Raw genomic sequence first — 27,982 nt, 5'->3', positions numbered from 1 at the left:
CCGCCTCCTGGACTGTCTCCGCAGCTAGCAGCCGCGTCCCTGCCGCCACTCACCGACCCGCTGGCACTAACGCCGTCCCGGCTGTCCACCCGCCTCCCCTCTCTCCCCCTCTCCTACTCTCTCTCTCCGTCTCTCCACCGCCGTTGATTTGGACGCCGAGCGGCGGCGACGGGCGCGGTGGCGCGGCACTCAGCTTCATAACCGGACAGTACAAGCGCAGCGGCCCGGCGCCGCACCTGGTCAATACTCGCCGGCCGCGCCGCCGCGCCCCCGCCCCCGGCCGGCCGCCCACGTTGTATAATGTATAGGTTTAATATAGGTGTTACCAATGTTGTGCAGAGTTACTTTTTAACTGTGATGTGCGGAAAAGACCAAAAGCGTAGGAGATATTCACTCCACCGCATTAGAGACTCGTTCTAAGCAAGTGTGGAAACCAGTTTATCACATGTTTTGTAACTTTTCCCTCCAGAATTGTATTTTTCTGTTCATTGATAAACTCTGAATAAAGTTATTTCATATTGATTCAGTCTGTGATACAAAATATCGTGTGGTTAGGTATAAATATTTGTCATGACAAAAGCGTCAGCACATTTTCGGTACGAACTACGAAGAACAAGTATCAAAACAAGACATTAGGTGTAGTAATAAATAAGCCTCTTACTCTGCCGCTGAGTCACTGGCGACATGACATCATTGGTCCTTGGACGGAAGACATTAGAGGTTAGGAACACTCGCGGATTGAACGCTGGCCCGCCAGGAGACCTGCGCGCGGGCGCCTTTGGTCAGTGTTAAACGTATCGGTAGGTTAGCTGTGGCGGGGCTGGCGCGGTCAGGGCAGCACTTCTATAGAGCCTTGGGCAGCACACGGCCGACAATATGCGGCCGTGGTGCCATCGGGTCCGCCCCGTCCGACCCGCGATCACAAGCGGGCGACCATCGCCGCCCATCGAGTCACTCCAAATAGCAACGATCCGTTCCCTATCGCGCCTTTTCGCATAACGTGAAAAGGTGGTTATTGAGTTATCGCAAATCACCAATCACGGGCTCGCCTGAAACACTCGCACTGAGCACGTTATGAACAGATGAAATGTCGGCACTGACTTGGGAGTGAGAATTCGTCTCCCGGCACCGAAACGCTCACTCACGCGTTCACTTTCAGCTCTCCGAGCAGAGTAATGGCTAGTTTCCTGCAGGCACGAGTATCACTATCACAGGGACGGAATGGTCGGAAATGTATCACTGGGTCCGCTGGTCAAATCTCTCCTCAGATAGACGTTCAGCGTTTTGTAACATCCTTGAGATGCAGTTCTCAGTTTGTGATAGACGCTCGGCGTTCTCTCAAATCGTCTAGCCACACAGCTGGTATGATAAACGTCTTATGTTCTCGTCACACCTCTGAGGCACAGTGTTTTGTCCAAGACGACCTGAGATTCAACTCCTCACGTCCACGGGACCTCCTCCAGCGTCCACTTCTGACTGGGACCGTCAGAGCAGGCCAGCACCACCAGACTCTCCGGGTTCGCCGCCGTCGGCAGGTCCAGACACTTCTGAGAGTCCACGTGTACCAGCTGACTGGTACTGGAGTCGTGGAACCACTTCTGGCGCGACAGCTGACTGCAGCCGTGGATCCGGACCCGCGACTCTGCCGTCTCACGGCCTCCGTCCGGCACGTCCAGGCACACGGACTCGTCCGTCATGATGAAGCCGTCGACGGTCATGACGAACAGCTGGGGGGTGTACCAGTTGGAGGCGCAGTCGGTGGTGGTGGCCGGGCCCGACGGCTGGCCCGTGCCCGTGGCGTACGGACGCTGCACGCAGTGCTCCAGCTTGTCGTTACGGATCTGGAAACGGAGAAAGGCACGGATAAGCGGCCGGGCTGGTTGAAATTAACATCCGAGTATATTCCGACTGAATAAAGCTCAGGACAATGGCACGCCAAACGGCACACAAGAACGCCTCACAACTCAAAAGCTCGCAAAAAATCCACCGTTCCAGTGACCACTGACCAGCAATGGTAACCTTACTGATGCTGTCATGATGCCTCTCTTTCATAAAGCTACTTCATTTACTAATCTTCATTCTATGTATGGTGCGACTGCTGCTGATACCAATAGAAGACCAGTAGGTATTTGAGAGAAGACAATGTGCCGACTACACACAACATACCTTGCCGAAGAAGCGGTCATCGTCGGGGAAGAAGTGTTCCGGCCAGATGTTGTCGAGGAACCACTTGAAGTTGTTGCAGTTCATCCTCTTCTTCACCATCATCCGGTGGCTGACCTGCGTGGTGTCCTTCATCTTAGCGGCCTCTGAGGAGGGGAGCCGGGATTATAGACGTGGAATGGGAAACATCGACAAACTGCATTGCCACATACCTACTGATCTCGTCCAAACGAACCAGTATCAGAACTGCAGACTCCGTCTTCGTTGACTCCTTAGCTGGGTTTGCTGTAAAGATCGATTGAGATCGGTATGTAGGTTCTCTTTATCACCTCAGTAACGGCCTATCGCTCTCGAACAGCGCCTTATTGACTGACCTGGGTTGACTTTGAAGAAAAAGTCGGCCCACTTCTCCATCCAGACGGTGGCCACGCGGGCCAGGTTGTGGTGCAGCACGCCTCCCACGCCTCCCTTGCGGGGAAACGTGTACGGCGAGTTCTTGCGGAAGATGTGTCCGACGTGCGAGCAGGGGTGTATTTCCACGCTGCCTCCGCACATCCACACCTGTGGGCCATACATCGGTCACGTTAGCAATCAGGAGCCGGGGACATTCCGCCACCGCTATCCCTGGTAGGGATCTATGGAGTATGGTCTCTGAAGTGCACTGGTCTAAGGCACGTCCAAAGCCAAATAAAGCCCTTTTCTGATGTAAGCAATCGCTTTTACAACTTCCAGCCAAACATGGCCCGCAAATACGGACGCCCTTTTTCACTTATTTCACTATACAACATTTATTTCAGCTGCGAGTCGCCGCGTATGAGTTGTGGTGACTCACTCGGAGTGACATCTCGATGTTCTCGCCTCCCCAGATGTCCATGTCCCGGTCGTAGGACCCGGACTGGTAGAAAAAGTCCCGGTTTATCGCGAACAACCCACCGGCCATTGCCGGTGTCCTGTGAAAAAAAAAACGGATAAACCGTCAGTAAGACTAACAAACAGTTCAAGCTGACGGACAAACCCTCATCCAGGCAGATCAACGGTATAAACTGATGGAGAATCTGTCAGCGGCACGGACAACGTAACATACAAACTAACTGGATAACGATACAGACTGTAAGAATCTCGACTGACAGACAAGCCGACAGACACGGACGGCCATGCAATTCAAGCTGACTGGGTAGGCTTCTTATGTTAAGTAGCCCAAGCCACCCGAGGGTAGTACCCTTCCCGACACTCCCGATACCAAGTTAAGTCAGCAGACCTTTTTTAGTAAGCATCCCCTTCACCAACCTGAACGGCGCGGTGTTATCCTTCCTGCGCGCCTGGATCTCGCGCTCGCCTAGTGTGAACCAGCGGAAATGCAGCTGCCAGTTGAAGCCGCCCCAGTGCAGCTCGAAGCTGCGTGTGTAGGCGAATGAATCGTCGTTGATGATGTCGATCACGGGACAGACCACGGAGGTGGGGCTCTCGGCGATCCGCGCCAGCAGCGGCTCCAGCCAGCCTGTCGAACAAGACAGCGATCGGTAAAGAGTGCACTACAACACCGAGCTGGCAGCGGCTCCAGCCAGCCTGTCGGACAGTCCAGGGCGCAATACGGCCACTTTTGTCAACCCAGCCTAACATCAAACTGTCCGGACTCTAGACGCACTGGCTCACCGTACACAGAGTGAATCATGGCCGATCAGGGTCGAGGTCAGGTCATGGCCAGGGTCGCTCCCGGTCACTTACCTTCCGTGCACTCGCAGTGGGCGTCCAGGAAGATGATGACATCACCGGTCGCCTCCTGAGCTCCCATCAGCCGGGAGCGGATCAGTCCCGTGCGCTCCTCGATGCGCACCACGCGAGTGGGCACGGACAGCTGCGCCACGTACTCGTCCAGGGGCCGGCCCAGGAAGCTGCGCTCGCTGGCATCGTCCACGAGTATGATTTCCTTCAGGAGCTCGCGCGGCGAGCGGTTGATGGCGCTGTGGATGGTGCGCAGCAGCGTCGACCACGCCTCGTTGTGGAAGACGATGATGATGGAGGCAGCCGACATCTTACTCTGGTCGTACTTCTTGTCCTGGCATCTGTGGGAGAAAAAAGTGAAAATGCGTGTTAATGGTTGGTTACGAACAATGCATGGGTATCTTTATCCTCCATATGTCGGTCATGGGCCACATTTCATTAGGGTAGAACTTGCAAGTACAGAAAACAAGAGGGCACAGAAAACGCATTAGTTCTCAGAAAAAAAAAATAATTACTGAATGCAAACTACCGAGTCTCCGTAACTAATAAGCAACTACCGAATACTGGGTCTCAAACAACGAACTATACCGAGCATCCAACACGAAGAGCTGAGCGCCATATAGGACCACTGACCCCGCGCGTCGGACGTCCGGCACGGAGCGGTTCACCGATATCCGGTCAGAAGCCACCAGGTTGAACTCGTTGATGCGGTAGAGCTTCCGCATCTTGTCCAGCAGGTGGGCCGGCACCACCACCGGCATGCCCTTCTCGCCCTCCCCGGGCACCGGACGGTAGTCGTTGGTGTTGAGAATAGCTGCTGGGCAGAGACGGAGATGACGTCAGCACTCGGTTCTGTCTATATATACCGCTTATCGATACCATACATTATGCAGGTGCTTGTGAAAGCCATAACTTAGCCAAACACTAAACAGTCATACATTTATTCAAGTTTGCGACATGCCATTGTGCAAAACATTTTTACTACGTTATATCATATATGGTGTTATACGCTATATCACGTTATATGGCGGCAATAATATGGCCACAGAACCACACCATCGATGCAAAACGGAAAAAAGTGACGTGCTAAGTACGCTTTTGCATGCGTTCGTGCACGCCTGCATGTGTGCACCGAGTCTGACCTTCGGTGAGGTTCTCCGGGGGCGGGTCGCCCTTGTAGTGGCCGACCACGACGTGGATGCCCTTCCGGTTGATGTACTCCTTCTGGTTTTTATTTTGCCTGTGCGAAACAAAGCGATAAGATGAGTCAGACCACATAAAAGCAGCAGTATACAGGCGACGCACCGAGTAGCATGAACAAATCATTGCCCTGACCTGCGAACCAACCCTTGACCGAACAAAAGTGATACAATCGAGTGTAGTCCCATTCGATGTTGCTTCGTAGATGTGGTCGTCTAGCCGTGGTTAATTAAAGGACCTGGTAGAGGTGACCTAGCCAATGCAAATAGGGGCAGGTGACTCAGCTAGAGTCCAGGTGACCCAGCCAGTGACCTAACGTGACCCAGTCAGTGACCAAGCCGAGATGATCTAACCGAGGAGACTAGCTGAAGTGACCCATTCAGTGACCTGGCCACGTTGACTCACCTAATAATCCTGACCACGTCCGGGTCGGGGTCGGTCAGCTCCGCCTCCTGCTGCATGTAGCGGACGTAGAGCACGGCGGCCACGCCGAGCACGGCCAGCAGAAGAGCCGTGCTCCGGCGTAGCCGACAGCCGCACAGACGCATCGCCTGAGGTCGGTGGTCGGAGGTCGGAGGTCGGAGTCGGAGGTCGGTGGTCGGACCCTCGGAGGTCAGTCAGGTGTGGAGGCTGGCGTCTAGTCTGCCGGGCATAGTTCACATACCTATCGGCCATTCATCGACACAGTGCCCGTAGATCGCATGGTGTGAGTAGTGACGTCAGTCGCGTCTGGCCAGCCACCGCCTCCCCCGCCGATGGGTTAGTCAGCAACCGGTCGGACGGGCGGCCCGGCCCGCCCCAGCACTTTATCGTAACAGTGAAACACCCACGGTCGGGCAGACGGCCTGCGGGGCGAGCGACCCGTAGTAAGTATGGTCAACTTGCAATGATTGCTGTCTGGCCGATGTTGTGAGCACTGAAGGGTGACCTGCTGCAGCCCGCTGCACCCACGGGCGGTCAACGGGGTGGGTCCAGATAGACGGCAGCTCGGTGGGCGTTTTTAGTGGGTATTTGGAATTTAATTCTGTAAGTACGTTCACATCGAAGTCGAACCCACGCAGCCGACGTCTCATGCAGAGCATGAGACGTCGAATGATATTTACCCAGAGTCCGGACCACGTCTCTGTCGGGTCTCGAGCAGACTGAGGCGGCCGCCGTTTATTCACCGTGCTGGAGGTTCCAGGCGGGTGGTGGAGGACGGAGGTAACAAAACGGGCCGGGCCGCGGATTGTCTCGCTATAGTGACGCAACACTGTGGAGATGCCAGCCAAAATAAAAATGCACCGTTACGACCGCCCCTTCACCGACGGTCGCCTGAAAACGGTGCCGGGAGTTTTTATTTCGTTCTCAGGACGGGAGGACCGAGGACGGGACGTAATTATAGTTCGCAAGACGTAATTTAAATTCGTGGGACGCTGGGTGCGAGGGAGACGCACCAGTGATCACAGTAAAATGGAATGCACGAGAATGCACTGTGCACATAATTGCGGTGACGATCTACACTGGTGGTAGGTAACGCACTGCGGTCACATTCCACTATCCGCCGGCGACAGTCCGCAAAAGAAACCACAACAAAGTGAACGTTATTCACACAATGGCGTCACAGTCGCCGGCGGCCTGAGGGGTGACGGGAAGTTCGCTGACCCCGGCGACTCACCTGCACCTGTCGCTAGCCCATGATGCTGCTGTCTGTCGGTGATGTCCCTGCGGACAGTGCCGTGTTCACCGATCACAGGTGGTCGCTGGTGAACGCTGCACCTGTCTGCGAGAGCACACCGTCGCTCCCGCAGCCACACCGGCGACTCACAGACGCCAGCACTGATCACCGTCGCTGCCGCCGCCGCCGCCGCCCGCTCCGCAAGGTCACTCGACCGGTGTACGGCATCGCCCGGCGCTGACCGCCAGGTGGTGCAGCGGACGCGGCGCACAGTGGACCGAGACGAGCGACGCAGGGCTAAAATCCAGCATCGTGCCTAACGTACGGCTAACAGACATGACATTTTTTGCTGCAAAATGCAGAACTTTTGATCTGGCGTCACGAGTTGACGTCTGACAAGTTCTTATTCAGAGTATTTTGCTGCCTTAGGTACCGTTTATAATCGTAAAACCTAGCATCGAACTGAAATATGCACCGCCAACGAGGAAAATCGGTCCGACCGATGGGCGGTCCGCGCGCCGAACTCCAAAGCCCAAAAAGGCCTCCTCAAGGCCGGGAAAGTAGGCATGCCAACCGTCCGTAACCCGTCATATGGTTGCGGCTAGAAGCAAGGGGAATGCACCGATCCGATGTACGCAGTTGGCAACCGTCGGAAGGTTCAACCGAACATTTCGGTTTATGGTTTTTTTTTGTCACGTATGAGTGGATGTGGTTGTTGGGCAGCTCACCCGCAGCTGATGAGAAATAGTGTTTTATTCATGCATGCAATGCAATATTGTTTGACATTTGTTGCCTTACCTTTATATCTTGTTACAATAATTAAAAATATACCTAATACCTACCAAACAAGATGCGAAATTCCATTTTCCAGGTCACAGGTGAAACGGCTGCATTAGTGCACAACCATATCGGCTAGTTTATGCGTGCATGGCATCTCCTTTCAAAGCAAAAGGCGAGGGCTGAAACGGCTCCTAGCAAGTAGCAGGCTATTGCTACGGCGACCGGCCGACCCGCGGGTCGGCGTTCCCCCGCGGGGAAACGGACGGACGCTCCCTAAATCATTGGGAGTGCCCGTATTCGATTTGAGATATAAGAGCAGGGCTCAAATGGAATGAAAGTCACTTCTTTCTGTCTACTGTCCAGTCTTTTCTTTTCGTCCTTGCAATGTCATCAATTGTCTACGCCCTAAGGTCTAATTTGGGTCTAATTATCTTTCCAGCGACTAAAATCAATTAAATTTGGCGCCACCTCCCACAGAAAAAGGCACTTCTTAATGCATTGAATCTAATATTTTAACCTAATATTTAAAGATGCATAATAAATCTAATTTTTACATTTGTGTGTGTGACTTTTTGTCAATAATTCAGGGTAAAATTGCCTTATTTGAAGCCCTAATTAACATTGGTTAATGCGCTGTTAAATTAGTAGTGGCACATTTCTTACTTTCGCGCGAATTGTGCGCAGGACATGTCACATGTGCGCCATTACTGGATTTCTGTTTATAAATTTGGGGAAGACGCCGCGTTCTTTTTCACACTCGTCAGGCGGTCGGAGTTTTGGGTGAGGGGTTCTCTGTATTTTTCATTTTGATTTTATCATACTCACAAGTTTTGGTCATGATCTTGGCAGGATAAGCGCTGTTGCCATGTTCCTGACATTTGCTGATATCAATTACTGCTACCTCAGCGTGACCTTTTAGCTGTGTAAGCTTAGCTGGATGAAATAAGCTTCACAATTCACATCCTGATTCAGAGTGATCCAAGCTCACAATAATCGAAGCCCAAAAAGCATTCCTTCAGCGCTGTAGGCATGGTAATTGCTATTCGTGTGAGTGAAGTGTTGGTATTATATTTTACCAGTAAAACGCCTTTTGGGCGAAGAACGAGCGAGCGAGATAGTGAGCCCTGCACGTGCGCAAGGGCAAGAGGGTACTTCCTACGGGCTTGTGCAAAGCACCCTTCTAACCGGTCGCTAGCGGTGTGCCAAATTTGAATGCAATTAGCCCAGCCGTTCCTGAGATCTGGAAGCGGCATTCTACACGTGCGCACGTGCAAGCGGAGTCCCAACTGACTTTTGCACTGCACCCTACTAACTGGTCCCCAACCGTGTACCAAATTTGAGCGCAGTCGGCCCAGCCGTTCACGAGATCTTGGTTGGCAAGAACGCATGGTGGCCATCACACCACAGAGCTTTCACGTCCAAGTGACATTCAGTAAAGAAGACCGCTTGTCAATCGGATGTCCCGTTCCTAAGATATTAGCTTTTGAAGAGCGTCCCCGGCCGGTCGCTCATATTCAGGATTTTCCCTTAATTCAGTATGAACTCGCTCGCTCGCTGCGCTCGCTCGCTCGTAACAATGCTCAGTGATATCTTCAAAGACATCTCAAATTGAAATTGATGCTTTTGTTTGATAACAAAGTGGATTCTGAATTCTGATTAGATATCTGTACTGGTACCTACAGTTTCAAATTCAGCAGATTTTTACTGTCTTTAGGATCATTAGGTGGATACACTTTTTGCTGCAGGATCCATGAATCAAGGTTTTCTGCGAGGTTCTAGCAGTCCTTTACGGACGAACCAGCGAGGGGGTCGAACTACCCCGCCCTCGGCCGGGCCCCCGTCTGTAGAAAACCAATATGTCCGGCAAGTGTTGAAGTGATATATTTTCTTTGTTGCAGGGAAGCAGCATAGTTATAACCTTATTTTTATGGTTGTTTGATCTCATTAGTGGCAGTCATGCCATTGCCCACTCCACATCCTGTTTTATCAACTGCAAACATGAACGCTGTCGACGAGAAGAGTGACCAGGTCCATGGGCAATTCACTGAAATGTGCTATGATCTCAACATGGATAAGATGACAGCAAGAGAAGCCTGGAACAGCTATTGCCAAGTGAAGCAAAACTACACTCTAGAGGTAAGTCATCACATTTTTGCTTAGTATTATGAGCTCTTCATTGAATTTCATTCATTCCATTTAATCAGGCAGGGCGAAACTTTTTTTAATGGATAGTATCTTCGATGATATTCTGTTGAGTTCATTGCCAAAGTTTTCATAGCAGCTTCAATTGCAATCCCTTCAAATTGTAATCCTCAAATCTGTTTCCAAGTTAATGTTCACCTTAGCTTCTAGAGATGAGTATTGCTAAAGATCTAAACCCAAAGTAGCGAAGTGTTGTGAATAGCTGTGGTTCTTGATCTCAGTCTGTGCCACTCGCCAGGGTAACAAGCTGCACTGGCTGGCGTGCTCGCTATACGTCTCGTGCCGGAAGGGTTCCGTGCCCTCTGTCGGTGGTCACCAGGCGGCGCCCATGCAGGGAAACTTCATCAGCCTCACTCGGCTTCTGCGCTTCTCAAAGTTCAGGTCAGTGCTGACTGCTGGGTCAAGGAAAGTGGGCAGTAAGCAGTGCTTCTCTCGCAGATCCCAACCTCCACCCTGCCCTACGCGGCAGAGTATGTTTACCGTGACCAGCCTCGTACCTATCCCAACCCGCTCCGCTCACCGACTTCTGGTGCGACCACTGCACAGTGCCCATGACCGACGAGCATCGGGAGCACAGATCGAGCGCCGAAGCGGCTCGATGCCAGTTTTCTCTTTGATGCGTATTTGAGTGCGTAGTTGCGCATACCATGTATTGTTCTTTGCGTTATGTGTACCTGCTATCCTGTGTAGTGTGTGACTGTAGCCTGCTTTGTATGCTCCCGCAGTTTACTCGAGTTTTTCGACAAGTCCAAGAAGTGGGCGGAGATGTGCAATCTGCCGCAGCCGTTCCACCGTAACCTGGACGCCCTGGAGCGCAACTTTGCCGTCTCGACATTTTTATTCAACAACTACTTTGAGCCCATGTTTAAGAGCATCTACACAGACCCCGCGGATGACCCTCCGAGGCCGCCAAAGTCCAGAAAACAGAGGTGGGTGGAGACGAGACGTGCTGATCAATTCGTGAACACTTGATTTTATTAGTAGCTCGTGAACATTATGTATCATAGTTCGTCATTCTTGCTTTGAGTTACGCCGGATGGCAATGATAATGAGCTTTCTCAATGTGGATTTTTATATCCGATGATGTTGAACCGTTCTGTCTCATTTCCCACCGTGTGTCGCCTGACGTGTCCTCTGTCCCCCTCCCTCAGGCGGAGCGCGTGCACGGCCAGCGACCTATTCCAGTTCACCTGGTCGCTGTTTGTGCTGGTCAAGTCGACCATCCCGTCTGTGTCGTCCGACCTGGTCAGCACGTACCACCTGCTGCTGGCCTGCGTCGACTACATGTTCGGTGTGACGGTGGCGGCCGACCGGCGGGATCTGCTCAACAGGCAGTCGCCCGGTGAGTGGAGCAGGTCGAGCGGGAGAGTGTCTGGATTCGGGAGTGACCCGCTGAGTATCCTTCAAGGGTTGGAGGGTACGAGATTCCTAGTCTGAAAGAACCGATTCTCCCGGTTACGGATGGCATGATTTACTCGTAATTGCGACTTATTTGGCCGCCATATATTTGTTTTGATGCGCTGTCTGGGCCTTGCTGGCAATCAATGTAGGAATTTTCTCATGCAATTAAGTGTGGGAATCTCACGCTGATGCGTGTCTATTATATTCTGTAATGAGTTTCAGGAACTGATTGACAATGGATATCAAACCTTTTTTTTGTCCACATCGCGACTTTATTCTAACATAGCCTGACCATTGACCCTCGATCTGGCACCGCAGCGCTGCCGGCCAACTTCAACTCTCGCGACTACGAGCCGCCGGCGGTGGTGCCCTCCATTCTGGAGTACCTGTGCAACCAGTTCGACGGGCTCATCGTGGAGGCCAAGGCGATCCGGCAGCACGTCTGGAAGGACAAGATCGCACAGCTCTTCTCCAGCAATGTGAGTGGCTGCTGGGCTCTGCTGTCGGTAGTGGCTGATGTCTGTCTGTCTGTCCGTCCGTTCATCTGTCCGAATCCCTAAAGCCCAAATAAACGAACAAACACCCGTCTGAATGTAAGATGTATCTGTATTTTGTGCTGACTGCATGCCTTTCTCCGTTAGTCTCTCTGTCGTTTATACGACTCCCTTTCCTGTCTCGGCCGTCGGTGTATCTACATATCTATTTATTGTCTGTGTGTCCTGTCTCTGCCCACCCTGCCGAGCTCTGACTGACCGATGCTCCCTCCGTCCGGCCTCTCCCGTCCCCAGGCGCTGTGGGGCGACGCCAACACCCTGCACGGCATCCTCTCCCTGGAGACGTTCGATGCCAACTGGAAGAGCGTCAACAAGCGCTACGAGGAGTACCTGCTGACCTGCGGCAACTTCGACGAGCGGACGTTCTTAGGCGAGCAGGCCTGTCAGGAGATTGGCACGCCGAGCAAGGCCAACAACTACAGCGTCACTGCTGGAGACCTGGCGGAGCGGATGCACGTGCGGCGCAGCCTGATGCTGTCGCAGGGCGCCCAGGTTAGTGACACGCCCAGCGCAACCGGAGCGCGACTGAGGTGCATACGGCCATCCGTGGCTGTTTTAACCAGGAGCCTGTGGATACGTTGATCAGTCTCAGCAACTGAAACATTAAAGTATCTGACCTGACCTCAGGAAGGTGTTATCCATGGCTCTGGTGGCTACTTTTTTAATTCTGTTGATCTGTTGCAGTGTTTCATTTAAATGTCATTGATGGCAAAGTTTCATGCTCATCGATTTTCCGTCATTCCGAACATACGCAGATAGCATATACGATTGTATTTGAATGACATATAAAACATAAGTGCGGAGCTTATCTCTCCTGCACCACACCGCACTTTGTACCCCTTGAGTCATCCATGAGTGATAAGTCCCGATTACTGCAATCCCCGGTGACGGTGTATGTCCGCGCTCCCCCAGAGTCAGTCGGCACCCCCGTTCCCCCCGGCCGCCCCAGTGACTGTACCTCTTGTGACGTTATCTGTCCGCCGCCCCCAGAGTCAGTCGGTGCTGATGCCGGCCACTCCACTGACGGGACGGAGTTACCTGCGGCCCGTGGACGCAGCGCCGTCCCACCCGGCCGCCACGCCCATCACCGCGTCCATGTACAGCGTCAGTCGGCTGCAGGCGCTGCTGGACGGCCGGGGGCCGCAGCCGAGCGCCCAGCTGGCCGCCCTGCTCAGGTACGGAGCCGGGGGAGAGGTGGGGGTGGTCTGGAACTCTTTTGATACTTTGTCTGCTCTCTTCTTGTCGGCTCCCCCGCATCTCCTCATTCCTTATTCGTATGTTTTTTTTTCGGGAGACGTATTCATGCTGGATAGTTGTGAGATAAACTAGTTGGGATGACGATGATAATCATCTTCTGTGAAGTCTATTCACTTCCATCCTGTATTTGACTTCGCTATGACCTTTCTCATCAGTTTATGGGGACGGACCGGCATCCGTCCTTCCTCTTTCCATCTCCTATATTCTATTCGTTTCCCTCTAACCGTTCCGTCTCCGTTCCGTCAGCGGGTGCACGCCGGACCCGACCGAGACGATCGCCACTCTTGTGTCGGAGTTTCGGAGCGAGTTCGCCGCCGCCTGCGCGCGCACCATGGCCGAGGACGAGGCTGTCGAGCTGGTCGAGCGACGCTTCAGCATGGCCGCCACCTTCTACTACAAGATGCTGGAGAACGTGGTCACCTCCGAGCGACAGAAGAGGCCCGACGTCAACCTGCTGGTGAGTGGTTAGACAGGGTGAGATGCTGACCGCTGAGTTTTATTGCGGAACACTCTGCGGATGTATTTAATGATGTCAGAGCCAGAGGTGAAGTTAACCTAATTTGATGGTAGTTTGACTCATCTTGTAATCCAGTCGGTCTCCGCAAAATATGTAAATAAACTACAGTAGTTTTGTAAATCAGTCGCCGTTTTTCATTCTAAAGAATTTGCGGAACATTCTTCGGATGTATTTAATGATGTCAGAGGCGAACTTTACACAATTTGTTTGACTCATCTTACAGTCCTGTCAGTCTCCGCAAAATACGTAAATTTTCCACATGAGTTTTGTCAACCTCCGTTTTTCGTTCTAAATAATTTGCTTCAACAAAGTCTGCAAAAAATTATCGAGTCCTCCCCGAAGTGGATGCCGACCATTGATCCACTGGCAGTCCTCTGGCCGCCGCTCGGTGGCTACTGTCTGTCGCCGCCGGCTGGTGACCACCCCGTCCTTCACCTTTCAGGTGCTGCTGGAACAGACGGTGTTCCACCGGTGTCTGCTCGCCTGCAGTCTGGAGATCGTCCTCTTCAGCTACAGCACGGCCACCCTCGAGTTCCCCTGGCTCATCGAGGCGCTCGGCATCGAGCCTTATGACTTCTACAAGTTACTGGAGATCATCATACGGGAGGAGCAGGGCCTCTGCCGGGACGTGGTCAAACACCTCAACAAGGTGGGAGCAGCGCTCCGTCCCGTCCGTGTGGCTCTGTCGGGCTTTGGAATGAAACGTGCTAATGAAAACGAATTTTGTTGGAAAGTTCCAACATAATGAAGTATTTCAGGCGGCTGTAGGTGTTTCTTTTATCGTTTTGCTTTTGTGGTTGCTTTAAGTCGTAATCGTGCAGTATATTAGTGCTGATTTATTAACTTTTTGTGTAAATTTCAGGTTGCTGGACGTTGACCACTGCCTGGGCCTCGTTTCATAAAAGGAATTACTTACGGCGTTCCGTCAATTATGCCAGATTTGGCGTATTTGATGCCAATTCGGTTTCATAAAGCCGGAGACCGGAGTAATCCACGCCATCGAAATTACGGAGCTTCATTTACGGCAAATGCTCGATTCCGGACCAATTGATGCCATTTGGGTTTCACAAAACGACGTAATTAACGCCAAATATTTTATCAGGCTCTTGATATCAGTGGTGTAAACTACGCACAAAAATGTTGCGTGAATTTGAATAAATGTGAAGATTCGAAGCTAATTTTTAATATATTTTATAATGTTGAGCCCGGTGAGGAAGAAAGAACAGCCAAAATGAGAAAAAGAAACTGCAAATCTTCTGTACCAGTCGCTTTTAGTGGCCACTATCGGAAGATTGTTTATTCGCCGCGCCGCGCCACTTTCGTAGTTAGGCACTTCTGCTTAGCTGGCTTTTTGCTGTTTTCAAGATATTGTTTTAATAAAGGATGGTCATCAATATCAATTTTGTTTTTTCATAAATAATTTTTAAGATTTAAATTCAACATAATTGTTTATAATTTCTCGTAAAAAAAGCAAGTGTTGACATGAAATTGTAATTTGTAGGACGCTTGATAAATTACGGCAACTACGCAAATATGCTTAGTTACGGAGGTGTAAACAATTCCAGTTGTGGCTTTGTGAAACGGATTTATTTGCGCTCCGTAGTTTGAAAGGGTGTGAATTACGGAAAGGTGTAAGTTACGGCAGAGCTTTATGAAACGAGGCCCTGGTCTCACTCTGCTGATCAGCCTAAGTAACACTGCTGACGCCGCCAGTTCCAGACGCCACTGACCCCCTCCGGTCTGGTCTCGCTCTCCCCATCAGGTGGAGGAGCTGGTACTCGACTCGATGGCGTGGCGGCGCTGCTCGCGACTCTGGGCCGTCATCGACGCGGCGTCCGGCAACATCCCCAGCAGCGAGACGGTGGCGCCCCACCTACAGGTACGGTACAACATTCCCCAGACGTTACCAAAGTCCAAACACACTGTACAGGTGCGGTACAACATCCCCAGCAGCGAGACGATGGCGCCGCACCTACAGGTACGGACGTGCAGCCCTTCCAAGTATACAACCCACCTACAGGGTGTCCCAGAAGTCTTGGAGCTTTTTTATTTTTGTCGTGTGACCTTGCTATGCCACCGATTAACCCTCGCCCCGCTGGGGGCCCAATTTGGCCCCCCTGTGGTTTTTCCTGAATAGCAAGAAAACGGCGGCGCGCAGAGTACCTTTCCGGGTATCATTTTGACACCTTCATACCAAATTTCAAGTATTAGGTCACCTTAGGTCAGGACTCAGGAGTTATTGAGGTCAAGCTGAGGTCATGTTCGAGCAAAAATGAGCAAAAAACATGAAATCTTGAAACGCTCACAAAAGCTACAGTTACCAAGCAATTTCGAAGTTATTTATATGGTCATGTAGACAAAAGACAGCGCTACAAAACTGCTATCTCGGATTTTCAAAATTTTGGGATTTTGACCCCATAAATTAAGAATTTTTTTCAGAAAAACAAAAAAAATCCCAAATTTGGATTTTTTTTTGTTCCGAATTTCGAAAAACCGGAATATATGTGATAGTCCCTGCGCTCTTCTATATACATACCAAATTTTAGATCGATACCTCCTTTTTTTGGCCAAGTTATAGCGAAAAAAAACTGTTCAAAATTGATGACGTCATATTTTTAAACCCAATTTTTAGCAATTCTAGACCACGTAGCACAAAACAAAAACCACCATTGAACTCCCCGTGACGAGCTGCATCGAATCGATACCTACCCATTCTATGCAAAATATCAACTTTGAAATTTGACCTAATTTGACCTGACGTTGACCTGACCTTGACCTGACCTTCACCAGAACATAATCTAAACTGACCCTAAAGGCTGTCTAGGCTCCATAAGGCTCAGCTGCTTGAGCGCGTTCAGCAACAGTCCATTTTAATCCTTTGATTCGTCGCATTATTATGGGGCTAAGAGTTAAGACAAATATCAAGGTACTCAGCCTGACAGCTGCAGTGATGCCTTGTAGTCATCGTTTCGTACAGTGTCGGCCGCGGTAGAAGCACCCCCCCCCCCCCCCCCCCCAGCAGTGCCAGGGCCTTGCCGACTGTACGTCCAGTTACCAACAGCATAATCAGCTTTAATAGTCATCATCCCTGGCTGCTGCTTTCTGCTGTGCTTGTTCTATCCATTGCTGCCCTGTACTGGCAGAGCATGTTGAGCAAAAGCTGTTGTGTTGTTCCGACAGGAGGCGACGGAGCGGACACCGACCGTTGGCGGCGGGCCGGCCAGCGTTCTCATGTCGCCGATCCCGGCCGTCAGGCGGGTATTCGTCACCTACAGCCGACCGTCGCCGAGAAGTGAGTATACTGACGGAGTGTGTATTGTGTAATCGGGGAACGGGTTGCAACCTGACGGAGACCAGTCGCCCGAAGCGGGCGTCGACGACATGATGTTGTGTTTTGGTGTCTGTGTTTGTCTTTTCGTGTTTATCTGTTCGTATTTTTCTGTTCGTGTTTGTCTGTTCGTATTTTCTGTTCGTGTTTGCCTGTTCTATTTTCTGTTCGTGTTTGTCTGTTCGTGTTTGTCTGTTTATGTTTGTCTGTTCGTGTTTTAAACTCCTGCCGTTGGCTCACAGACCCGCACCAGTCTCCGTTGTCGAACAGCTGTCTGTTTTCTGTGTTTCTCTCTGTCTATGTCTGCCTGTGTTTGTATGTGCTTGTAACCGCCGCCATTTGTCCACAGACCCGCAGCAGCCGCCGCTGTTGAGCAGCTGGCTGTTAACGGTGTTTGTCTCTGACTCTGTTCGTCTTCTGTCGTCTGTTCGTCTGTCTATGTTTGTCTGTATTTATCTGTGTCTGTAACCCCTGCCATTTGTCCACAGACCCGCAGCAGTCGCCGCTGTCGAGCGCCACCGACCGGTTCATGTCCCCGGTGACGCCGTCCACGGCCAGGCGGCGACTGTTTGTCGGTCCGCGCGCCGCCGGCGGACAGCACCGAGTCATCGCAGAGGGTCAGTCAGGGCTTCAGCAGACCCCACAAGTGCTGGTTGATTTGTCGTCTCATTCATTCATTCATTCATTCATTCATTCATTCATTCATTTTCCATTAAGTCAATCATTTTTTTCTTTTTTTTTTTAAATCGTCCATTAAATTTCATTCATTTATTTGTTCATTCATTCATTCATTCATTCATTCATTCATTCATTCATTCATTCATTCATTCATTCATTCATTCCGTCATTGATTCATTCATTCATTCATTGATTCATTCATTCATTCATTCATTCATCTTTTGTGCATATGTTTCTAAGTCTACCGATATGGAATTAAACAGCAAGTAATTTACGGAAGTGCAATGTCTCTTGAAAGTACCGCCACACGGATCAAGAAGGTACCGGTGAACCAAAATCGGTTTGGCCTCCCCGACATCCATACCCTTATCTCAGATCAATTGGTTCTGTGAATCTCAACTTTAACAGCCGTTCCTCGGTCGGGCGTGGTAGCACCGCCGCACCGATGCGCGGTACTTTCAAGAGAGATTGTACATACATTTTTTTTCTGATCTTTGATTGGTTGATTGTGTTTGGAGAGTTTTTCTCTTCTCACGTGTCTTTTTCTATCATAGCCATTCTCGTTAGTCGGTGGCCCTGTGTCCGGCGGCGTTGTGACCTGTGTTGTGCCCGCGCAGGCTCGGCCGGTCGGGGGCAGGGCACCGGGATGCCGCTCCGCACCTACTCCCTGTTCGTGGGCTCACGAGGCAGCGAGGGCCGCTACGCCGCGCCCGTCACGGACGGTGAGCGCACGGTGCGGCCGGTCGGCGCTCCAGCAGCGGGCTCTCCCGCCCCGGCCGTCGTCAAGACGACCTCTGCGCGGACGGACACGGCCGCCCCGGCCGCGGCGGACAGTCAGACGGCAGTCAAAACCGACGGTGCAGAAGACGGAGTCCAAAACCGACCGCTGAAGACGGAGGCGGGCGGTGGGTCAGGGCTCTTCTCCGAGGTCGCGGGTTCAGGGATATTCTCTGATGTCGCCGATGCCGGCCCGGCGGCCTCTGAGGCTGAGACCGCAGTCGGCGCGGCGCCGGAGCCGGCGGCGGCCCAGACGCCGCCTCAGAAGCCGCTGGTGACTGTCTCCACGGCCACCCCGACGGCCGCCCCCTCCGCCACCCCCTCGGCAGCCACCCCCGGCGGCGACGGCAGCACTCCGCCAGTCAAACCGCACAAACAAAACTCGCTCGGACTCTTCTTCAGAAAGGTAAGATGGAGCAGAATGCCCGGAATTAAGATTGAATTTTTTGTGAATCCGCCAATATCAGTGTCATCTCTTCATTCGTTTTGAGTATGCACGCCCTGACCGACTGTTTCAGTGTTTGCGACGACTTGCTTTGTTGATAATCGTTTCAGGTTTTCTCAACTTTCCTTGACGTCCTGTGTCCGCAGTTTTACTACCTGGCGGCGGTGCGGATGCGTGACCTGTGCGAGCGGCTGAAACTGCTGGATGACGTGCGAGAGACCATCTGGACTGTGTTCGAGTACGTGATCGTGCATCACGTGACGGTGATGCAGGGCCGCCACCTGGACCAGCTCATCATGTCCTCCATCTTCATCGTCTGCAAGGTGAGACCGACACCGGTATGGTATGATAGCGCTGGGGTAGGCACAGTTAGTCTGCGGCCACTCCTGAGCACCCCAGAGTGCAACTGCAGAAAGTTACGACCTGTAGCAATTCTATGCTGGTGGGCTTGGCAAGATTTTAGCCCTCTTATCCGCTGTCAGAGAGGGGCCGGACGCGTACGTACGTACAGCGCACCGCTAAAGTAATGTAGGGTTTTACCAATCTCAACGCTTGGCTTTGACTGGCGATTGTTTAATGCGGAGTGATCGAAAAGAAGATGTCAATAGCTAAAATTGCAGCTGCAAGGGTGACGATGCATATAAGCTACATTCAATGTTTCATTGTAGTCTGGCTAATCGTTCCTAAGCTTCAGAAGCAGAACATACCCATGACTGAAACCCCACATTACTTCTGCTGTGGACTGTACATACGTACGCACGTTTCGCTACTGGGCCGGCAGTACCCAATTGACGCCCCCCCCCCCCCCTCCGCGTTCCGCAGGCGTTCGGCATCAATAAGAAGTTCACGGACATCATGGGCATGTACCGGTGCCAGCCGCAGGCCAAGTCACACGTCTATCGCTCGGTGCTGCTCGGGGTGGTCCAGAGGCCCGCAGACGGCGCACAGAAGGAGCAGAAAGAGAAGGAGGAGGATAAGGAGAAGGAGAAGGAGAAGGAGGAGGATAAGGAGAAGAAGGATGGGCAGAAGGAAGAGAAAGAGCAGCGAGAGGCGCCCGCCGACAGCGCACCCATCAAAGGTCAGTCCGGACAAACTACCGCGCCACACGGACTTAGTTGTGCTGATGTGAATATATTTCGAAGAAATGTAGGGCCTGTTGGTCTGTCAGTGACTCGTGCCTGTTTTTCTAGCATTTTGCCTGTGCCCTCTGACAGCGACAACCGATGTACTCTACGCTTCAGTGCGTCTGTGTTTTGTGTCCGCTGATATTGTGTGACCTAACATGCCCCGTGCCCTCTGACAGCTCCGCCCTCCGGCGCGCCGTGCCCACCGACGCCGTCTCGGATGGCCGGCACGGCGACCAGCTACCAGTTCGAGGACCGGCACGAGGAGCGCGGAGACATCATCCAGTTCTATAACCAGGTGTTCGTCGAGAAGGTCAAGGCGTTCGTCAGCAAATTCTCTAAGGGAGACGTGAGTAACGTGCGTTTGGCACCTAGCCGCGTCTCAAATTGTTATATTCCGACGTAACTGGCTGGCCATTTTCTCTCCACATACCAGCGAGCGGTGCCAAGCTAGAAATGATTTTCCGACCAGTAAAAGTAATTTCCTCGCGACTGTGGCGGATGTTAAATTTTATCAACCTCTTGCTTTCTTATCGCTATGCGCACTTTTTTGTTTTCAAAATCCTACATCATATGTTGTGTGCTATGGATCCGATGCAGTGACCATTGATCGGCGCACAGTGGCCGATATCTGTCGTGTGTGTTGACTACTATGTCCTCCCCGCCGGCAGGGTAAGCCGCCTCTGTCGCCGTTGCCGTCGCCCCGGCACAGCCCCCTGCCGCGCAGTCGGCGCGTCTCCTCGGCGCATTCCATCTACATCAGTCCCCTGAAACAGTCGCCAATGCGACTGGGCGATCGTGCCGCCACCATGCGCTCCTACAGCTTTAACCGGTCCCCGGCGCACGTGAGTGTTACAGCGAGCCCGCGGGGCACACGGGCGAACCAAATGGCCTCTTAATCCGGCCGCCGAATTATAAGCAAACGCATTTTTAAAACAGCATTTTATATTATATTGTTGAAATTCGGCGGGTTTTTGACGCGGCCAATCACTTTTATTACATTCATCCCACTATCTTAAAGCGTTTATGCACTGTTATCAGCCATAATGAAAGTTTCTTTTCATTTTGCGTGATTTTAGTTCTATTTAATCGGGAGGATTGATGCTCTTGATTCATGTCATTTATGTCTTATCTTTTTGTGCATCTGTTCTTTCCCAAAGTGCCGCACCGTGGTGTATGTGGTCAGAGCTCTGCTGGCCTCACTACCCCGCACTAACCTGGCCTGACTCGCTCCGCCCTCCAGGAGCTGCGCTCTATAAACGCCATGGTGAAGCCGTCGGCCGAGAAGCGCGCGCTGGCGGCCGGCGCCCGGCTCCGCTCGGCCCTCCAGCCCACAGAGGACGGTGAGCCGGAGCCCAAACGGTACATGGCCCGGCTGCGCGGCGTGCTGGACCAGCGGCAGGCCAACGCCACAGAGTGAGCCGGCCGCCGCCGGGGTCAGCTGGGGGTCACAAAGGTCAGCCCGCTGGATATAGGTGTCAGCCCGCTGGATATAGGGGTCAGCCCGCTGGATATAGAGGTCAGCCCGCCGGTCATAGACGGTCAGCTCGCCTATTAGAGGAGCTAGCCCGTCGGTCGGAGGGGTTAACCCGCCGGTCACAGATAGATCAGCCCTGTGGGTCGAGGGGGCTACCACTGAGTCGTGCGACTCTGACGTCCGGAGATACCTGGGTCTGGCGCCGTCCCCGGGCAAACCCTGTGAGTGTGTGAATTTTATAGACTTTTGCTAGACTCTGGCCGGATCATCATTGTTATAGTGAGACGAGCGGTCAGCGATTGTAAGCCTCTCACTGCCCGCTCCTTTGTCGCCATTGAGACCATGAAGGCCATGAAGGCTGCGTCTGCAAGTCTGGCTGCCGGAACGGGAGCAGGCGTCAGCCAACTGTGTGTTAATATGCGTTCAATGTTCATTTGATGACTCGCAGAGCTCTGCGAGACGGACTAGTAGTAAACCGATAGTCGGAGGCGTCGGTTGTCATTTACTCCCCATGTCGTTATCATCGGCTCTCATTCACGACCTCACCGTTTTCGCCGTGGTATGATGTGTGTTTTTAGTGACTGGTTTCCGGTGGTTTTACTCGTTGTGTGTGTCCGCTGTTGATCATGCTGTGGCTGACAGGCGGCGGTGGCGGCGGATGGGGCTCTCATCCTTGCCCCCCTCCAGTCCCCCCGGTGCCGACACCTCCCGTCCCGCTCTCCTGTCTGAGGCTGACCGCCGGGACAGTCGGGTCGACTCGGACTCCGAGCAGCTGAGGGCCGCCCTCCGTACATTTCCCTTGCACTGGGCCGCTCCTGGGCTGCTCCTGGTCCTTAGTTCGGTGCCGGACGGAGACTGGGAGGTGTGTGGTTGCTGGTGCCGTCCGTTTTATCCGCCGCCGTGGACCGCGGTTTGGGCTTTGAGCCGCCGCCGCCGCTGTCACTGCTGTGATTTGTTGGGTTCGCGTGTCTCCAGAGGCCAAATGGGGTTGACCGCCGCCTCACACATCAATCATTAACCTCTAATCTGAGCACATTGACTGACGATTGGTTCGTACAAGGCGGTGTGTGGTAACGCTGGAGCTGATTTCTTATCGGTGGATATATTACATTCGTCTTCCATAAAACAGCCATTCGCAGACATTGAAGTAATTTGAGTGTCATAACCATTACTGGATTGTAATATTTCCCAGTGCTCACTTAACGCATATGCCTGTTTGATTTTTTTTCTGGTATAATATAAATGATTCTCCACACTGAACACACGCTCGTTTGTGGTAGATCTGTGCAAATCTGTTGATTGTCTGGACGGCTCGCAGTTATAACACAAATTGGAGCATTAGGGTGACTGTAACAACTTGTAAACTACCTAGATTGAAATGTTACGCATTGGGAACAAGCTAGAATTCAAACACTGTATCTTTGGTTCTTTGTATTACTGGAACGAGGCACCTGTCGACATGGTGATCAACAGCGTATATAGGGGGGCGTGCACCTTCACCGCCCAGCAGGTTATGTAGGCAGCCGTCCGCCTATCCGTTCCGCATATTAAAATGGCTGAATGACGCCGAACTCAACAACCAATGTCTTCCGATCCTGTCACAAATTGCCATCCATATGAACATCTGAACCTAGTCTCTGTGGAAACCTGGGGACTGACAGCTGGCTGCTGGCCTCCCCAGAACCACACCGTCCCGTTTACACACGCTCAGCAGACGTAACTCTGCCTCTGGCTTCCTTAGCTGCTAACATATGCCGGTAGCATGTGTTAACCAGATTGGTGTGTAAATAGTCGTCTGGCTCCGTGTGTTGTCCAGAACGCCTGTGAAGCAGCGTGATGGGCACGCTCAGCTCCATATGGGCCGAGGGCGTCCGTCGCTCCTCTGGATGGAGCGTCACTCCGCTGTAGGAGACTGTTCAGTACCAGACTCGCACTGTCGTGTCCCAGGAGGTGGTACAGAAGCCCACGCCGCTTTCCGCCACGCTCAGGGATGTGATGCGTCCCTCGTGGCCGGCCAGGTTACCTGTCAGAACGGCCGATGCGCGTCAGATATCAGTCAGGAAAAGTGTAGAGTCTCGCGACCGGCCAGGTTCCCTGCCGACAGCCGACACGGGGCAGACATCAGTCACAGAAGGCACAAGGTCACAAATTTGAATTGCCTCTGATCACATGTATGGGTAGTATGAGAAAAAGGTTTGGATCGTATCATCGTTCTTGTATCCTCAACAATGTAACCAATCGTTCCACTAGTTAACTGGGTCGATTCCTTACTTTTTCTTGGGCTTAGGCTGTACAGCGCACACTACGCCTAGTGACCTGAGGAAATTTAGTGACCTGAGGCATTCGAGAGTGACAAGTGGCATTTTACAAAGTTTTCTGGGAAACACGTCGTACCGAGGTGCTGTGCCTTGAGCGTGTCCCAGATGTGCACGGTGTTGTCGTCAGATCCGGCCAGCGCCAGCCGACCGGAGCGCGACAGGCCGCAGCACGTGAACGCCGAGTTGGGCGTGGGCGGCGCGTACTGGGCCAGCTGCTGGTCGGCGCGCAGGTCAAACAGGCGCGTCGTCTTGTCCTCGGAGCACGTGGCGAACGCGTGACCAGATGGGTGGAACTGGAAGGGGCAGTGGTGGAGGTGTTAGCTGACAGACATTTGCATTTGCAGAATTCTTGAGACAGAATGACGGGGTGGCTGTATGCGATCCGGGGACCAGGCAGGGCGACGAATGGATTTATAGGAGAGCAAGCATATGACGCTATAACTGGACATCCTTGCTGATATTACCTTACTTGTCAACCGACTTAAGTTGCCGATGTGTGACTTATATTGGCCGTCCGTCATTGACTCACGCAGACCGAGTTGACGTCGCTCTCGTGGCCCCAGAAGGTCTGCTGCGCTGACCAGCCGGGGGTGCGCACGTCCCACAGTTTGGCCGTGCGGTCCACGCTGCCCGTCACGAACAGCGTAGCGTCGGCGTTGATGGAGAGCGTCACCACGTCACCCTCGTGGCCGTTGAACTCGCCCAGGTTCTTACCGACCTGCACGTCCCACAGCACACTGCGAAGGAGGATATCGGTCAACCACAGCACACTGCAGAAGGAGAATCGGTCAAACACAGCACGATATACATAGAGATACTGTCACACTCACGGGTCGAACCCACAGCACGTGACAGCAGCAGACACCACGCTTGTCGGTTAACCTGCATAAGCCACAGCACATTAACCATAAACTGTGCACATTAATTTTGGAAATAGCTGTCGCCCCCCCCCCCCCCTATCTGACGCGGTCGGAATGATCTTAATTGTGATCCGGTCTTGTGATCAAGCCCAGTCAGCGCCCCCACTGCGTCACCGGTCCCACTACACGCACATTTTCATGTCCGCCGATCCGGTGACGATCTGGCTGTCGCTGAGGAAGCGCGCGCAGCTGAGGAAGCCCTCGAAGGCGCTGATCTCGCGGATCACCTTGGCCTGGCCGTTGCTGTCACGGTTGTTGAGGTCGTGAATCGTCACCTGGTTGTCCATGCCGCCGCTGGCTGTCGGGCACCGGAAGACGTGAAGAGTGTTACGTCCAACTGTTTGTTGGACACGTCAGAGATCCGACGGGACGCCGTCATTGGCTGTAGGGCACGGAGAGGAGTCTCCAATCCCGCAGGGTTTCCATAACAATACATATAACGCCCTGCCCTTACTCGGATCTCTACGTGCTGGACGCGTGAGCACATTCGTATTTTAATATTCGCGGCCTTGTCGATCCTATGACGCATCCTGATCGTTCAGAAGCCGAACAAGCGCTCATTATGCTAAGCACATGTCTAGGTCTGAGTCCTTAGTCGAGCACACCGTGACAGTGCCGCCCCGCACACGGCGCCGGACCGGCCGGCCGGAGCTCACGACCTTACCGGGTCGTGTCGCCAGTTCTGGGCTGCCGCTCTGCACTCTCAGTGGAAAGCCGGACACGCGTGATGCCTTCAGACCACGCGTAACGGCAAGCCTGACTGAAAGTCGGCCCAGAAAGGGAGCAGAGCTCGGCCGTCCGGCTCGGCGGGGCGGGGGAGCTTCTGTAGAGCGATTGAGCCTGGCCTGTGCTCACATAACCCACCTATGAAGTTCCCGGACGGCGCGAAGGCGGTGGCCATCACCCAGGCCGACCTGAGCGGGATGATCTGCGTCTTGTTGCCGGTCCATGTGTCCCAGATGATGAGCTTTCCATCCAGTGAACCGCTGACTGCATGTCTGCGACAACGCAAGGAGGCGGGAAGACGTCAGATGGTCAGGTCACGACGACCTCGGGGTAGGGGTGGGGGGTGACGATCGACAAATTTGGACGAGCACACTGAATGGGTCGCAGAGGGACTATACATTTTACAAGTCACAGATGCGAATAAGTACTTTCTATAAGTGATAAATAGCCGAGCATTGAACTTCGGCTCTGCACTACGATATATCTGATAGCCATCACAGACGTTTCAAACCCGTCAACTGAGTTTGCATAAGTCTTTGTTGTTCTTTCATAATCGTGATGCTATTGATTGTTGCTGTTCGCTTTATCACGAGAGACGCTCGTTATCAAAAGGTCATGCACGTGAGTGAGAAACAGTGGTACGGAATACAAAGCATCGGCCTCTGATCCATAAGCCCCTGAGCCCTGAGCTGATTGCTGTCGCTGTCGCTCTGACATGCTGTTTGCCAGTTGATCTACTGACTGTCATTGAGCTGCTGTCATTGCTGACCTTGCCACTTACCTGCCGTCAATACACTGACCCGCCGTCAATACACTGACCTGCCGTCCATTACTGACGTGACATTACCACTGACCTACCGTCTATTACTGACCCGCCGTCAATACACTGACCCGCCGTCAATACACTGACCTGCCGTCCATTACTGACGTGACATTGCCACTAACCTGCCGTCTATTACTGACCTGCAGTCAGTACGTACACTGACCTGCCGTCTTTTAGGTCACTGACCTGCTGTCGCCGCTGTAGTGGACGCCGTTCACTTTGTTGATGTGTCCTTTGAGGACGCGCCGGCACGAGGAGTGAATCCGCGGTGCGTCGGCCACGTCAGCACACGTGCCCACGAGGTCAGCGTCGGCGCCCTTCTTCTGAGCCGCCTGAAACGGAGGAGCAGTAAGGAGGAGCAGCATGCCATCCTGGGGAATATACTCACCAATGAATGAATGAATGAATGAATGAATGAATGAACGAATGAATGAATGAATGAATGAACGAACGAATGAATGAATGAATGAATGAATGAATGGATGGATGGATGGATGGATGGATGGATGGATGAATATGACCTTGTTTGTGCTAATATGTTTTTGTGTGATTTTTGGTTATGCTGCTACACACGATGTACCTAATGCATTTTTATGTGACAGTCACTGTGTCATGCGTGTGTCGTCGTGATGCGTCCGTGATGCGTCTGTGATGCGTCCGTGATGTGTCCGTGACGTGTCCGTGACGCCACCGTTACACCGTCTCCGTGACGCTCAGTGTCTCCGAGTCTGCGCGTGCAGCGGCGTCACGGAGCGTCCCGAATCGGTGCGGTCGTGACGGTATTGTGTCGTGACTCGTGACCGTTCCTCGGGCGGCGGTGTGGAGGGCGACCGGTCGACCCGGACAGGCAGTCCGCCACTGTCAGGGCGCCAGCGAGGTCGGAAGGCTGGTGAGGATGGCGGCCCCTCTGCGAGCGATCCTGCTGGTGTGCCTGGGTCTGAGTGGAACCGGCTGGGCCAAGACCGAGTCGTGTCCTCAGACTGCGCCCTGTCCCTCCACTGCTGGTGGTGAGTACTTTGATTTTATACGGCGACATATTGTACTTGTCGTCGAATTGGCGTCGACGATCTCAATGATCGACAATTTTGACGATCAATTTATGTGAATGACAAACCGTTAATGACACGGAAGCAGTCGTGAGCCAACGATTATAACGGTATCTAGAACCTAAAAAAAAACTTACCAAATGCATTTGCTCGGTCTGAGCTCACTGATCACTTTTTTGACTCGCTAACTCAATTTGATCGCAGTTATTGGCGACAAATTAAAATTCAGGCTAAGTTTTTCTTTTCGCGATCATTGCTCGGGTTGAGTGCATGGGGAGGTTCAAAATAGAGCCGAGGCAGATAGCTTTCTTTCCTGACCCCGTCGCTGATACGAGTCCCTCCAGCCGCTCTTGTGTCCCTAATCCATCGCAGACATTAGACATTATCCCCTCGGGGCCATCTTTTCGTCCCCGACCTGTGGTGGTGATTAGGCCTCCTGTTCTATGGGGCTGTCCTGCCTTCATTCGGACCTCTATTCCTTCGGGACTGTCCTGTCTCCAGCCAAGACCCTGCCCCCGGAGTACTGACCTGTCCCTGACGGGACACTTCAGTCTTCACCCCTCGAAACTGCCCTTGGCTCCGACCTACCCCTATCCCTCGGGACTGCCCTTCCCCGCTCCAGCGGTGACCCACCTTGATGGACTCGATGATGGTGTCCAGCTCCTTCTTGAGCTTGTCCAGCTCGGGGTCCTTGGAGCTCATGTCGGCTGCTGGCGCCCGCTGCTCGGCGGTCGATCTGGGCCGGCCGCCGCTCGGGCCGCCGCGCTACGGCTGCCCGTAATGGGATCGGACGCGTCACCGGCCGCCGTCCCCGTGTACGGCTTCCCGGCGCCGGCCCGCCCGTCTCTGAGAGGTTCCGCACCGACT

At 52.8% G+C, this 27,982-nt stretch overlaps 3 protein-coding genes across 7 annotated transcripts; 1 reads left to right on the top strand and 2 right to left on the bottom strand.

Moving 5' to 3' along the window:
* Positions 1 to 446: 446 nt before the first annotated feature.
* On the bottom strand, positions 447 to 7,059 carry LOC122368317 (polypeptide N-acetylgalactosaminyltransferase 1-like). Of its 4 annotated transcripts, none has more exons than XM_043342131.1 (10): positions 6,743 to 7,059; positions 5,491 to 5,727; positions 5,028 to 5,125; positions 4,519 to 4,699; positions 3,889 to 4,226; positions 3,451 to 3,661; positions 2,996 to 3,113; positions 2,538 to 2,724; positions 2,167 to 2,309; positions 447 to 1,841 (listed from the first exon to the last, which is right to left on the bottom strand). In XM_043342131.1, exons 2-10 carry the CDS (start codon positions 5,631 to 5,633, stop codon positions 1,440 to 1,442), a joined length of 1,821 nt encoding a protein of 606 aa, XP_043198066.1. In that variant the 5' UTR covers positions 5,634 to 5,727; positions 6,743 to 7,059; the 3' UTR covers positions 447 to 1,439. The 4 variants fall into 4 exon arrangements, with proteins under 4 accessions (XP_043198066.1, XP_043198067.1, XP_043198063.1 ...); XM_043342132.1 differs by having other exon boundaries at positions 5,491 to 5,749; positions 6,743 to 6,965; XM_043342128.1 differs by having other exon boundaries at positions 4,519 to 4,702; positions 6,743 to 6,963.
* On the top strand, positions 5,874 to 22,542 carry LOC122368316 (retinoblastoma-like protein 1). Of its 2 annotated transcripts, none has more exons than XM_043342126.1 (19): positions 5,874 to 5,951; positions 9,421 to 9,658; positions 9,963 to 10,105; positions 10,450 to 10,653; positions 10,876 to 11,066; positions 11,444 to 11,604; positions 11,914 to 12,171; positions 12,670 to 12,854; positions 13,183 to 13,393; positions 13,896 to 14,102; positions 15,216 to 15,332; positions 16,634 to 16,745; positions 17,270 to 17,398; positions 18,077 to 18,642; positions 18,828 to 19,004; positions 19,504 to 19,759; positions 19,985 to 20,154; positions 20,477 to 20,650; positions 21,049 to 22,542. In XM_043342126.1, the coding sequence occupies exons 2-19, from the start codon at positions 9,479 to 9,481 to the stop codon at positions 21,223 to 21,225; spliced, it is 3,618 nt and encodes a 1,205-aa protein (XP_043198061.1). In that variant the 5' UTR covers positions 5,874 to 5,951; positions 9,421 to 9,478; the 3' UTR covers positions 21,226 to 22,542. The 2 variants fall into 2 exon arrangements, with proteins under 2 accessions (XP_043198061.1, XP_043198062.1); XM_043342127.1 differs by lacking the exon at positions 5,874 to 5,951 and adding an exon at positions 8,240 to 8,302.
* Positions 22,543 to 22,696: 154 nt separating this feature from the next.
* LOC122368319 (guanine nucleotide-binding protein subunit beta-2-like) lies at positions 22,697 to 27,982 on the bottom strand. Its single transcript, XM_043342144.1, has 7 exons — positions 27,749 to 27,982; positions 26,256 to 26,401; positions 25,385 to 25,518; positions 24,653 to 24,818; positions 24,130 to 24,337; positions 23,677 to 23,893; positions 22,697 to 23,305 (listed from the first exon to the last, which is right to left on the bottom strand). Exons 1-7 carry the CDS (start codon positions 27,815 to 27,817, stop codon positions 23,199 to 23,201), a joined length of 1,047 nt encoding a protein of 348 aa, XP_043198079.1. The 5' UTR covers positions 27,818 to 27,982; the 3' UTR covers positions 22,697 to 23,198.

The sequence above is a fragment of the Amphibalanus amphitrite genome, unplaced genomic scaffold (genome assembly GCF_019059575.1).
Source record: "Amphibalanus amphitrite isolate SeventyFive unplaced genomic scaffold, NRLGWU_Aamphi_draft 000939F_arrow, whole genome shotgun sequence".
Classification (NCBI taxonomy): Eukaryota; Metazoa; Arthropoda; class Thecostraca; order Balanomorpha; family Balanidae; genus Amphibalanus; species Amphibalanus amphitrite.
Note: the sequence above shows the minus strand (reverse complement) of the source record. Positions and strands in the feature narration are given on the sequence as shown.